The 14,693-nt window shown below is 32.5% G+C and overlaps 3 protein-coding genes across 3 annotated transcripts in view; 1 reads left to right on the forward strand and 2 right to left on the reverse strand.

Annotated features, from left to right (window-relative positions):
• Positions 1-472: 472 nt before the first annotated feature.
• barc (RRM1_TatSF1_like and RRM2_TatSF1_like domain-containing protein barc) lies at positions 473-2,547 on the reverse strand. Its single transcript, XM_023166580.2, is given in 3 exon segments — positions 473-1,158; positions 1,161-2,351; positions 2,407-2,547. Coding segments are annotated over 3 exon segments (1,554 nt in total). The 5' UTR covers positions 2,423-2,547; the 3' UTR covers positions 473-811.
• Positions 2,548-7,865: 5,318 nt separating this feature from the next.
• wuho (tRNA (guanine-N(7)-)-methyltransferase non-catalytic subunit wuho) lies at positions 7,866-9,093 on the forward strand. Its single transcript, XM_023166602.2, has one exon. It carries the CDS (start codon positions 7,956-7,958, stop codon positions 8,940-8,942), a length of 987 nt encoding a protein of 328 aa, XP_023022370.2. The 5' UTR covers positions 7,866-7,955; the 3' UTR covers positions 8,943-9,093.
• LOC111510657 (probable ATP-dependent RNA helicase DHX35) overlaps positions 9,086-14,693 on the reverse strand; it is a 65,084-nt gene continuing 59,476 nt past the window's right edge. The window contains exons 8-11 of the mRNA XM_074172264.1: positions 13,925-14,211; positions 13,503-13,811; positions 13,295-13,448; positions 9,086-9,243 (exon numbers count right to left, since the gene is read on the reverse strand). Of these exons, the coding sequence (XP_074028365.1) occupies positions 9,120-9,243; positions 13,295-13,448; positions 13,503-13,811; positions 13,925-14,211 (874 nt within the window). The 3' untranslated portion in view covers positions 9,086-9,119. The remainder of the gene's footprint in view (positions 9,244-13,294; positions 13,449-13,502; positions 13,812-13,924; positions 14,212-14,693) is intronic.

The raw sequence follows: 14,693 nt of genomic DNA on the forward strand, positions 1-14,693 counted from the left end.
GTAAAATAAGACTCAATCATTAAGATGATCATAAAATTATTCTAGAAAGTGTTAAAACCCAATTGTGATTGAAGTAACATAAAAATACTCATTTGCATGTTTCAAGAAGAATAATGATGTTACAGATTTGTTTTAAATAAGATTATATTCCATAGATGATACATTTCGAATTATGGGGGAATAAAATTTAAATTTAACCTGTGTATACCTAAGTAGATCAAAAAATAACCTTCAGCGAATGTGTAATAATTACCTATTTTATTCTGATTCAAATTATCACTTTAATGAAATGAATAAAAAACTTTTGTCTAATTACCACTAGTTAATTTTATTTATATGATGGATATCAAGTATGAAAGTTATACTTGATAATGGTAATTAGACAAAAGTGTTTTTATTCATTTCATGAAAGTGATTATGAAATACCACAAACTAAACAAGTCATCAATCTCACATAATGATTCAAAGTATATTTTACTTGGAAATTATTTATTAAATTCAAATTTGAATATTTCATGGACCCATCAAATTAAATATTTTGCACTAAGTACACCTAAGCTTCCTAGGTTCCCACCATCTCATTATTTTCACAATTCGGGAAGTTTTAAAATCCACGAATTTCTGCAGAATATGATTTTCTTACATGGTTAGATTTGTATAAATTAATTTATATCTCTGTAGCAACTATAACTGATTAAAAGAATTACTTAATCATTTCATTACAATTCCTGATGAGCTGGAATTTTATAAGTATTCTTCAGGGAGTTTTGATTTAACAAGTATTCTGGAGTTTTATACTCTTCATCTTGTTTCATTTGTTTTCTTCGGCAGAAGGTTCAACTTTCATTTCTTTGTGTTCTGCATCTAAGAATTTGTCCCATTTATCTAATCTTTGAGAAATTTCTGAATCAGTCTCTGCTATCTTGAATTTGGTCCTACCATCCCATATTTCAGCTATTAATTGTCTTTTCATAAACCACCTACCATTCAGTAAATTCACAATTTGATCGGCTTCTTCAGGATTACCCATATTTATTTGGGCAATGCCTTCTGGATGTCTGTCATATATAACAACTCTACGGACTTCTCCATACTTCCCACATTCTTCTCGTAAATCTTGTTGGAATTCTAAAATCAGGCCCACTTCAGTGTCAAAGATTTTGGGTCAAAAAGATTTTTGACAATAACAACTCTTTCATGCTTAGCTCTTTCTCCGACTATTTTTTCTGGTCGCCAGTCAAAAAGTTTTTCTTGTTGTTTTTTTAGTTTGAGTTTTTCTTTTTTCTTCTTCATTTTAGGTTTGAGTTTTGGATCGAAATCACCTTTCATCTGAAATTTAGCCCTTTCTACTTTGATCTTATGTCCTTTCAAATTATAGCCATCCAGTAGCTTTAAAGCCATCTCAACAGATTCTATTTTTATGTAAGTACACAAAGCATCTCCCTTTAGAATATCTGTATCTGGTACCCTATAGAGTTTGACTTTGAATTTCCCTGACTGTTGATCTCTCATTACCATACCACATTTCTGCATGAAGTCTACAAACTCTTGTTCCTCAATATCAGTAGGCAAGTTCGAAACATAAACATTGGTATTTTGAGTTTCATCAAGCTCAAACCAAGTAGGGTCGGATGCTTTACGTTTCTCACCCTTCACTTTATTTGTTTTTTTTTCACCCTTACCTATATTTGGTTTTTCTTCAACTTTTGGAATCTCGGGGGCAGCAGTTTGAGTATTCAAATTGTCTACAAAGCCATAATTCATTTGATATCTTGCCATGAAATCATCATCAACTTTTGGAAAACAAGCACTTTTTTCTTTGTCCCAGAAATACACTGAACCATCAGGATCTGTATAAACATGGGTATCATCTTCAAATCGATAAACACCATTTTTTTCCACCCACGTATTTTTGTCTTTGTCCCACCGATATTGAATTCCAGACTTGGGATCAGTGTAGACTGCGATGTCCCCCTCGTACTTGATATCTTCAATGCTGTAGATACTTGAAACTGAAATATCATTAGTTGTTGGATCTGTTTCAATATTGTCCTTGCTTTCCAGTTCATTTTTCCCTTCTTTTTCTGTATTCACAACAAGCTTAGTTGGATCCCTTTCAATATTGTCTTCGCTTTCCAGTTCGTTTTTCACTTTTTTTTCTGTAATTTCTGTATTCACAACAAGCTTAGTTGGGTCCCTTTCAAAATTGTCCTTGCTTTCCAGTTCATTTTTCACTTCTTTTTCTGTATTCACAACAATCTTAGTTGGGTCCCTTTCAATGTTGCCCTTGCTTTCCAGTTCATTTTTCACTTCTTTTTCTGTATTCATGTCACTGGAATTGGAACCACCCTCTATAAAATAACTTCTTTCATTGAAAGTAAGTGGATATATATCAAGTAAATTTACCTGTATCAGAATTCATTTTTTTTTTTTTTTTGAAATCAAAACACGGACCTTGTAACTTTCAGACTGACCGTCCTATTACTTTGTCACTTTTCCACATTTTCCACAGATTTGCGGCTTGGCTTGCAACTGCAGCACGGTATTTTAGCACAGAACTTAAACATAGTTCTGTGTATTTTAGCGATCTAACTGTGTACTGTGTACAGTCACAGAATAGTACTTGCTTGGTATTCCGTGGCCCAGTCACAGAATAGTAAGCAATCAGTATTCCGTAACTATAGATGTATTTGTTTAATATAAAACGTGTGATCTGAGCGCTAGATTAGATCATTCGCTAGTCAAGTGATAGTATACTTATATAGTATACTGTGGTCAAGTGTTCGATAATGGAGAAGAGGCAAAAAAATGTGATCGATTAGCCCTCAGAGGACAATAGAGAGGCCTTTGTTGGACCATAAAACAGTGGCGGTTGGATTAGTTAATAACCGGAGGGATATTATATATTTATAAAAATAATCATTTCAGGTGAAAATGTATTCTGTTTAAATAGTTCCTACAGGAAATCTGATTTATTATTATTGATCATGGAAATGGGGCCAGTTTTTCTACCACCTACCAAATTTTTATGTATGGCTTTATAATAAAGCCCGTGGCTTACTGGGTTAAAATTAAATTATTTCAAATGAACTAATTCATAACGGTTTGTGAGATCCGATATAAAGAATTTTCGATAAGAAATCATGAATATTTATAATTACGATTGAGGTTTGATATTATTCTGTGATTTCATTCAAAATTGGGCAGAAAGCTTTTTAATCTATTGATCACAGAATGGATATGACCTATGGCACACATATGAAAAATATATTTTTCATATTTGAATACAGTTTTTTCATTTACATTAATGATTTATATTGAAAAAAATATAATATCGGTCCACAAAGACCCCTAGACCCCAATTTTGAATGAAATTACATAATAATATCAAACCTCAATCGTAATTATAAATATTCATTATTTCTAATCGAAAACTCTTTATATCGGACCTCACAAACCGTACCGATTGTTTGTCAAATCTGAGAATAAATCACAAATTTCTTCATCTAACTTTATGAAGCAAAGTTCATTACTTTTGAAATTAACATTTATCATTGTTATGAATTAGTTCATTTGGAATAATTTTCATACATAAATAAAAATCTAGTAGGTGGTAGGAAAACTGGCCCCATTTCCATAATCATTAATGATAAATCAGATTTCCTTTAGGAACTATTCGAACAGAATACATTTTCACCTGAAATGATTTATTTTATAAATATATAATATCCCTCCAGTTATCAACTAAACCGACTGCGCCTGTTTTATGGTCCAACTTACTTCCCGTAAACAAACAAAGTTATGCTGCCTTCAATGTAAGGATTGAAAATGCCTCTCTATTGTCTTTTGTTACTCTGAGTTAGGATCAGATAGATTTTCAAAGTGTCATTTGTCATATTTGAAAAATAATTGTTTTAAGTATTTTTTTGGAAAATTAACATATGTTGTAATTTTTGAAGAGTTCATGACACTCTCATTTATAATGATGGCTTCATTGAAGCTAGTCATTCTTGAATAGTTGTTGGAAAAATTACAAATTACAGTTCTGTTGTAGAGAAACGACTTCATCAATCATATGTTAAATGTTTTGTGATGACAAATAACAGAATATCAACTTCTGACAATCCCTAAATTATAACCCAACCTCAATATTTCAGTCCAATCCAAAAATACTCCTTTCTCGAATATACATTTTGCAATTTGATAATGTTCCTTACATTACATATCGCAGTGCGCAAGATTCAGATCTTAAATTTCAATGCATAATTATAAGCAACGAGAACTCATTTTTTCCAACTCTTATTACATATTTCTTCTCAGTTGTGCTCTTTTACCTTCTTCCACCTCATTGGTTGAGGCAGAAAATCAAAAACTGGCAGAATTCATAACTGGTAGTTGTTGAAAACAGGGATTCCGTGCTCTGATTGTTTATTGCAAGATCTACTTAGGTTGTTTGTAAGAAAAATTCTGCAAGAGATGAAACATAACCATTTTGAATTTTTCACCGAGTCTCCGTTGAGCAGACACTGATAATAGAGTGGATATAATTACTCTTTACGTTTTCGTTAATGATTTCTCTGGAAAATGAACAAGGTTCAGACTTTTTATTTTTTGTTAATGACTGAGTCTAATTGAAGTTTCTCCGATGTTGGGTTGATTTTGTTGATTTATATATTTGAGAGAGTCGATTTGGTTAGTTCGTTTGTTGTAACTTTGGCAACATCTATGTTCAAATTTTTTCCTCGATTATTCAATTCAAGCTCAACCTGCTTGTTGAATAATTGTGGCGTGTATGATTATTAATATATTTAATAAATAACATCGGCGAATAATGTTACAAGCTCCACAACTTATTTTACTTGTAGTTTTCGTCAATCTTCTTCATCGCTTGCAGGTAATACATTATCTCTGCCAATATCATAAGACCTAAGAGCAATCTTATACTACTTGTCACATAATATAATACCTTTGTATATAGACTATATACAAAGATAATACACAGAATGAATACTTGACTGATAATACTAGGTGGCAGCACCACTCAAATAACAAGCATGAGATATAAATGTGCTCATATTCTCAACACTATTCAATTCTTTTTTCAATTGTCATTTGAATTATTGAAAAATGAAAACCTCTTAGAATTCCCTTCTCAAAGTGTGCAATGTCACTTGCCAAATTCTACAACCACTATTAACCATTTACACATATTTCGGTTGTATCAAGAATATTCTTTGTGGGATCTCTTAGACCTCTTCCCCATGTGAAAATATTCCGTCCAAAACTTACGGCACTCTTGATAAAAATCAATAAAGAGATCTAATGAATTCCACCATTCCATTCACAGAGATGCTGAGTACACCACAAGTTACAATGCTCGACAGTGTTGATCTAGCACTTCACTTTTCAATGTTATTTCCATTTGAAAATACATAAATATTAGGTCACATAATTTTTTACATTATGGTCCATAAATTAAAGATCTGAACAAAATACATGCGTCAGAAATCATTTCTTGCTCCTTCATAATTATCAACACGTGTACAAACATATGGGTTCTTTTCATTTCTCGCATCGAGAGTTTTTTATAAAACAAAAGAGAATCGGTAAAAACATTATGGTTTCTATACCTCTTGCCGTAAGGTAAAAGATAAGTAATTTTTTGAGATCCCGTTGACAACCTTTGATCTGCCGAAAACAGGGTAACACTCGTGTTTTATTTTAGTACTGAAAGTTAGGTGATTTGTGCGAGTTCTATATTATATCATGGTTAATTTCAGAAGCTTATATGGACTCGCAGAACTGAAACCGAAATTTTAGGTTTGCTCAGACAAAATGTTCTCGAAAACTAAACACTTGAATAATATGAAAACTAGTATCAGACTGAAAGTTCGGTTTCGGTTGAGTTTCGGCGGCAAACCTGCCGAAACTACGACCGAAACCGAAACTGCGTTCGGGAGTTCCCGCGCTGTATCTGTCATGTTCGGCTCGTTAAATTTCATACAAGTAATATTAGGTAACAACTCAAATGAGTAATTTTATGTTTAATATTTTTGAAAACCCATCAATATTCAAAGGAAGGATCTTCACCCACTTAAATAAACACCTGACCTATTTTAAGTATTTTTAAGGTGCCATTAATATTTTATTTTCTTAAATAAGGGTTTTTTATGTTGATTATCAAGAAGTAAAAATGTCGAAGACTGCATAACGTTGTGATTTAAAGATAAAAAATAAGGACAAACTGATTAAATTAACATTTTCTTTATTTTTCCTTCAAAACATAATCCTTGTAAGGAAGTTTTGGTTTCGGCCGAAACTGAGACCGTTGCCGAAATTCGTTTTCGGTTGTAAGAACCAGTTTCGGTCGGATACTAAATTAAAAACCTAATACATTGTCCTTCGGCGTAATAACGTAAAAAATAATGAGTGGTAACCCTAGCCAAGAACTGAACTTGTCTCGCTGTGTTTGTACATGGGTAATAAGGGAATACGATAATGACTTCATCTGTGAAAACTTAATTTATGCAACCAAAGATGCATGGAAACCTGGTGTTTTATTCGCTTTTTCTGTCAAAAACTCTCATTGCGAGAAATGAGATTGACCCAACTTTTTGTTTGTACACATGATGGTAGATGATGCAAGAATCGAATTCTGTCCGCGTATTCTTTCAGATTTTCAATTTATGTACCATAACGTAGAACATTATTTTACTTAATATCAATATATTTTCAACATTAAAAATCAAATTGCCAACGTGACATTATCAAGCTGTATTACTTGAGTTGTACTGAGAAGTGAAAATGACAGTCAACAGTTTACATTTATTTCCACTTTATTTTTTCACGGAGTACTGTGAGTTCGTTTCATTTTGACTATTTTCTTGCTTCTTACCAGATCAATCATGTAGCAGTGCTTCCATATAGTACTAGAATGGGACGGAGCCCCGGATCCTGGTGGAAGAGATCCTCCTACACTAATAAGCAACTTATGAATGTGATTGATCAGCTTTCACCTCCCTCTAAATCATCAATAATTGACAGGAACTCCCAAATTTATAAGACTGCCTTAGATAATTTAGAAATTGAAATTACAACATTAACTAGATTATTCATTAAAGGTGCTGAAGTTCTTGAAGAATAATCTTCACAAAGATAGATTCTGCTAAGCGCAGAAAAAAATTACTATTGTGACACTGATATTGGGCCTTTTACCGTCATTGTAGAGGGAAACTATGTTACTCAAGTGTGGTCAATCAAATGTTTAATAAATGAAAAAAAGAGTTATATCTGTGAATCGAATCACAGCATAAATTTGTTACTTATACTGTGACCTCGTTACTAAATCAGAGTAGAATAAATAATACATTCGCTTAATGCACATGAATAGTAAGAAAAACCAGATAGAGGGAGAAAGATTTAAGTAGTTTGTGGCAGAGACCCCTACAGGTGAGCACAACAAACTACAAAAGCGACTGTGGCCTTGATCATTTGCGTGAAACGTCTATAGAGTAAGTAGTTTGTGGTCAGGAATCCAGAGCAGAGACAATCTGTTAAGTCTTCCTATCGAGGAGAGTCGTTTTTGGCAGTATACTGATACTGCCAAAAACGACACTGGATAGATATGTTTATATGAGATTCAAACTAACTGATCGAAGACCACTAATAAAAATAATACGTATCAAATTCCTTTCAAAGGAAAAATGTCAACAATCGACATAACCTATTATAATCTCTGCAGAGACCACAAACCACTTTAAGTAGTTTGTGGCAGAGACCCCTACAGGTGGGCACAACGAACTCCAAAAACGACTGTGACCTTGATCATTTGCGTGTAACGTCTATAGAGTAAGTAGTTTGTGATCGGACATTCGGACCATCACTTTTTGGTAATTTTTCGGAGGTTATGTTTTGATTGTGGATTGTAGTTATATTTGTTGTATATATCTAGCGAAATGGTTATATTAAGGAAGGTAGAAAATGAGTTTTTTATATCAAAAATGGATAATATTATTCACTGTGATTTGGAGAAATGCACAGAACAAATTCTTGAAATTCCTGAACCTATTTTGCCTGAAAATTTAACAAAGGGTCAGATGGAAGTGTTGAAAAAAGAGATGAGAACTGTTACATCTTTGGAATTCTCTAAATTTAGGGAATATATTGTGGTTTCAACAGAGAATAAACAAATTATTGTTTATGATAAACATTTCAATATAGTGAAAAATATCATCATTCATCGTGCAGCAAGTAAGGCATGTTTCACCACATCGAATGACATTCTAGTGGCCGACAAAACTGGGGATGTATATTTATATAAAATTTCGAATGAAGATGATGGACCAATTCTCTTACTGGGACACTTGAGTGTTATTTTAGACATGCAGATTAGTGAATGCGGAAAATACCTCATTACATGCGATAGAGATGAAAAAATACGAGTTTCACATTTTCCAAATTGTTACAATATAGCCAGTTACTGTTTGGGCCATACAGAATTTATAACGAGGCTGGTAATAGTTGAAAAATTGTTAATATCAGCTTCAGGAGATGGAACAGTGCGTTTTTGGGACTTTATCAAAGGAAAACAACTAGGTATCATCAATACCCACAAACACATAAGCAATAAAAGTTTACTGGAAGACTTTTGTCTGGATATGGATAAAGAGAAAGTGGAAATTTCAGCTCTTCCTATAACCGATGTTCAAGTATGCTCTGGTGATAAACTGTTAATTGCTGTATCAGTTCATAGATATAATGCTATCCAATTGTTCAGTACAGACTTGAATAACTTTGAGTCACATTTTATTGCAAAATTATGCTTGCAGGATCCATTTGTATTTTGTTTCAGTAATAATGAACTCTACATCTTAGGCAATAAGCTTAGTTGTTTTCAAATTAATGATAATTTTGATATAGTTGAAAAAATATCCCTTCTTTAGAAAATATTTCTGAAAAGTTCCAAAGTTATTTTAACAAGAAATTTGAAGATACTAGTATAACTGTACTATACAAAAGAAAATATGACAATGTTCAAGAATATTTGTTAAGAAAAAAGCAGCGGCTAGATGAGAAATAAATAATATTCAAAAACCTTTATATTTTATTTGTCTCATATTTCATTCATAGAATGTTGTTTTGTGATAAAAGTGTGGAGCAAATTCTAGTAACCAATCACTTTCAATAACTGTCAGATCCCTCATATAAAGTTTCGTAGTGTGCACTACCTCGCAAAACAGTAACCTAAAAAAAAAAAAAAAAAAAATCAATTCCAAAAAGAAACTTGTAAATTATTTCACTCCCATCCATCCTCTCATATATTAGAGCATACCAGTGGAATATGTTTAATCTCCTAGTTCTGGTGACTTTCCAGTTTCAGAAAAACATTTCAATCAAACCTTTTCAAAAATTAGGATATTAATGTTATGTAACTGTCTTGTTAAGCAACAACTCTTCTGGAATTGTTTGAATTCATTGACTAATCAACAACATGCTATTTTATAGCAAAAGTGACTGTGAAGAATTTAATAATCTACGTGAAGAATATAGTGGATACATTCAAGTTCATTCAACTTACACTGATTTCTTAAATGCATTTGACAGAGTTAATCATGAAATATTAATCAGTAAACTGAAATCTTGGATTTAGTGGTACCAAATTACTGTGAATTAGAATGTTTTTGATGGATACAATTTAGCGGGTGAAAATTAATGGGTGTATTTCTCAGTTAATGAATGTTCTGGGGTACCTCAAGGCAGTCATTTGTAATTAACATCTTTAATAATGATCTTGAATCTTTCATCTATGGGTTATAAAGAGTCGTTGTTTGCTGATGAGTTGAAGTTTTACCACTCAATAGAATCCTATAATTATTTTGTGAAAGATCATTTAAATGAATGATGTAGAATCAATTGTCTGGATGTTTAATAAATATCTATTTATGTGTTTCAATTGTACTCAGTCATTCATAGTCTACGAATATGGTATTTGGTATATGATTTTCCATTCTTTGTTTCGGGCTTCATTGCTGAGTGGTATCCTTAACATTCTATAAATGAATGCGTTATAGGCAGCCATTTTGTGTGATGGTGGATGGTTTGAATTTGCGGGTATGGTGGAGCTTGTTTGTGTAGGTTTCCTGTATATTGCCATTTGAAATTGTGTTTTGTTGTGGTTATATCCTATGGTTATGTCCAGGTAGTTAAGTTTTGAGTTGTGTTCTTCCTCAATGCAATGCGAACGAAAACGGATACACCCAAAAGGCAATAGATTAACTAGAAAACAGAATCAAACAAAAAATACAGAACAAAGATCAAGCCACCCCAACAGACAAAACAACACAACGATGGACAGCATTTACGTACGTAGGACACCAAACCAAAAAACTAACAAACATCTTCAAGCCACTGAACATCAACATCACATACAAGCCGAACACGAAGATAACACAAAAAATAAACAACTATGAAAAAGAAGAAGACAAAGACCAAAACGGGATATACAGTATACAATGCTCGGACTGCAACAAATTCTATATCGGCCAAACCAAGAAAAAACTGATCCAAAGGTACAATGAGCACAAAAAGCCATACATAAATCCAACAGTATATAAATCAAACCTTGCAACACACACCATACAAAACAAACATAATTTCCCCCCACCAGAGAACATAAAACTAATAAAACAAATCAACAAGGGAAATCGCATGGACATTTGGGAAAACTTGAACATCCATAAATTCAACAGCCATAAATCACTTATCGAGGAACAAGTACAAATCAAAACACAACAAGATCTCACATTCAATATATTAAACAAAACCATACACATTCCTAGAGAAGATCTAACACGAAGAAGAGTACCTGATGCAGAACAAATACAGGCAAATTTACCTAACGTACCTGAAATACCTGAGTTAAGACGCTCTGACCGTATAAAGAGACAGACAACAAGATGACCAGTTCAGTTTGAGGAGTGCCAGAAGATGACAGTACTACCAACTGTCGAAAGCGCTCGCAGATAATTAATAGAAGATATAAAGCTTCAAATCCTTTTTGTAGAATTTAATATATATATATATATATATATATATATATATATATATATATATATATATATATATATATTTATTTCATATCTGAAACATACATACAATAATGGATACTTACAATTCATATTAAATTTACACAACTCAACCGGATAATGAAGACTATCAATGGAATGTGCTTATACTTGCAGATACTCACTTGTCGAGAGAGTAAAATGCTTTGTTTGAAGAAGGCATACAACTGATGTTACTCACTTTACTCCTTTTCTGGATCTGAACATATTTTGTAGATATTTATTGTAGCATTTAATTTGTAGAAATGTGTGTGTTCTGTTCCGTAGCCGTTCTTAAAAATGGTTGATATAGAATTATCCTTATTTCTGGTATTATAGTTTCCTTTTTTGAAAGTGTGCACCTAGTTGAGCAGCTATCAAACGACGAATTTTATCATGTAGTGCATTCAAAAGATGTCCGAATTGGCATGGCCAAAATGTCAGAAAAATTTTCTTTTTCAATGCAGTTTCTACATTGGAATTCTGTCTTGGGATCATTCAGGAATTCCCTTTAAGTTTACAACATATCCTTTTATCTTTAAAGCTTCTTTCCATTCTGTGGAATAGAGACATTAGCTTGTTCTAATCCAAGAATTGGTATATTCTTAATATAAGATCACGCCAGTTCTTTTGTGAGTGAGTGATTATCATTTTCCGTATTCTTCTCTCAGTGCTTTCCTTAATTTTTTACTTGAATACCTTGCCTGAAATTTTGAGTTTCTCTAAACATTTTCCTGATTCTTGATGAAAATTTCCAGTTATACTATATACTAATTTTTTTGTTTCATTAACATTTACAGTTGTTGAAATTTCATATGAAAACTTTTCATGAAGCTGTAAATAGACCATGACCTTCAATTTTGAATATAACACTGAATCTGGAAAATCTAAAGGTCTAAAATTTCTTTCAGAGAGGATTTTATAATTTTGTTAAGATTTCATTAATTAAGAATTTAATTGAAGATAAATTTCTTGGTGTAGTGTTATTTTGTCATTGAATGTTATTCCGAAATATTTTATATCATATAATTTCCCTTCATTCAGTATGAGTTCCTTTGTCGACTGTCAACTGAATATTCATAAACTGAAGATATTGAAGAGCCCGACAGGTCTGTCGGGGAAATTGGAGCACCTTGTATCACTCCTCTTTTCAGTTTAATAGATTTAGTTTTTCCAAGCACTGTTTCAATTTGTGTCTGACTGAAAATCCTTCAGAATATTCTTCATTTTCTTCGGGTAATAATGATGACTAAATTGTATAGTTCAAATGATCATACCCTATATTTTCATATGCCTTACTAATATCTAGAAATATTACAATCAGGTCTTTCTTCTTTATCTTTAATGGAAAACTTTTTCAATCTCTCTTCTTATAATAGATCAAATAGAAATAAGTCACCAGTTTCATACTTCTTTATCAGTACAATCTTTATAAATTAAGATTGTTCCAGCTATTATATTGAGGGTATTTGGAATGTATCTGAATTTTGAGATATTGGTACTGATATCCGCAAGGATTTTCGAAATTTTATTAATTTTCAGAATTCTAACTAAAATTCTGTTATTTCCCCTTCAGTTATTTTGTGATCCTATGTGGAATCGAGGTTATGTTTTTCTTCACTTGTCAATTTTTGTGTATATTTACATCTAACATTATTATTTAGTTATGTTAAGCGATCATGTAAGTATGTGAATATTTCATTCAGTGGAATATTACAGGACTTAAATGTAACACTAGACGTCATTGTCTGCTTCATTATGAAGGTCTTAACAGTAGGCCACTAATTACTGTTCAGTGCAAGCAGAGGGTTTTATTATCAACTGCCCTAACGAAAGTGAAAGACCATAAACGCAACTTTCGAACTATTTTGGGAGTTAAAACAATATTCCTGACTTGAGCTTAGACGCGAATTAACATGTTAGTTGTGAGAAAAACAAGTGTAGTTTCATAAATTGAATATATGTGAATTAGAACTATATTCACTTCATGATAACTCAATGCAGCTATGCTATCATATGTCATCAGGTGAGCAACACATCGGGTTTTCGCACACCTATTAGTATCGACATACTTGTGGTTGCCAAATTATTTCATAGCCATAGCAATGTCTACTTTCATTTACATAAAATCTCATTTCTGAGGTTAGATGGGAGTGAACGGAGAACAAAGGTTTATATGAAAAATTACTTACCATTGGGGCTGGGGAATTGTATATAAGACGCTATCTGGATGCACAAAGAGCTCAGTATCTCCCCTGATTGTCTTATAAACCCCACTACGATGAAGGTATGCAGCATTGGGAAATAATCCTTTTACTAGACACTTACGAATAGTTTCAGTGGATCCTGAAACAATGTTCAACAGTGAAATGCTATCTTTTCTGTTTGGTATCGACTTACTAATACAAGAAATAATAGGTACGTCATAATTTATCAACATCTTTTCGAGTCTTCTTCGGATTTCCACAACTCTTTTTAAACTCTTGTAGCTAAGGAAGTTCTTGTGACAAAATCCTTGTGACATTTCACTTTCAATGAACCCATTGTATACATTAAGGTATGTTATCAGATCCCCCTCTTCTACCTCGAAAAGCCTTTTTTGAACCCTAGCCTTGATACTGAAATTTCCGGAAGACGGTTTCGTGAACACAGTTTCAATTTGAAGCATTGCAATTATTGTTAATATCTCTTCTGAACATTCAAACTCGCCTAGAAAACGATTAATATTCCTTGAAAAATAGAGTTGAGATTCTGTTCATTTGCAGTATTTGATTTCGAAATTTGAAATCTTGATTGCAAACAATTAAATTCACTATATTCACCTGAACTCAACAAAACTTTCGTGTAGAGTGGATCAAGGGAAAATTCGGCCATATGAAACCCTAAAGGTCTTGTCAATTCTCCTTGAATATCAATAGCATCTAATGCATATAAAATTTCCAGTGCACTTTTCAAATTTTGAACAGGAGGAGGACTTGGAAAATTGAATTTTAATATGTTGTCAATACCTAGCGCTTTAATTTGCAGGACTGCATAGGTTAAGTTGCTTCTTACCATTTCAGGAGGAGTATTCTCGGCTAGTTTAGAAAAGTACTCTTCTGTGTACAATCTGAAAACAGTGTTTGTTAATAATAAAGTGAGGATGAGGTGAAATTTCTTGATAATTGTTAAATTTTTAAACAATAAGAAAACTTTATTCAATTATTATTTATTTCAAATTAGAGTCACTCTAACCAGATTGTCATTTATTGGTGAATACTAAAGTGTCATCGACCGAAGTCCATCAGCCAGTGTTCAATTTTTAAATATTTGCAGTGATTTTTACATATGCTTACAAAATAGATTTGAGGTACATTATATTTCTGATAAAAAAATATTATAAATTATGAGAGTGATTTGATGTTTTCCCAAATAGTTTTTTCCGGGTATTTGAATTTGGATGCTTGTCCTTAAGCCCTTTCCCTACATAATGCCTGTAGGGTCTCCAAGTTAGTTTCATTTTTGGCAAAGCGGTTTGCTAGGTCTGATAGTCTCTTCTTTATAGGTTTTACTTTTGTAGTTCTATAAAGCAGTGCGTTTGAGGGATCGTGT

This window comes from Leptinotarsa decemlineata, unplaced genomic scaffold (assembly GCF_025532065.1).
Source record: "Leptinotarsa decemlineata unplaced genomic scaffold, Ldec_3_MD MMD2_tig00000035_RagTag_RagTag, whole genome shotgun sequence".
Classification (NCBI taxonomy): Eukaryota; Metazoa; Arthropoda; class Insecta; order Coleoptera; family Chrysomelidae; genus Leptinotarsa; species Leptinotarsa decemlineata.

Excerpts from the sequence above, each read along its gene's own strand:
- wuho (XM_023166602.2), top strand. The coding sequence starts at position 7,956 with ATGGTTATATTAAGGAAGGTAGAAAATGAGTTTTTTATATCAAAAATG.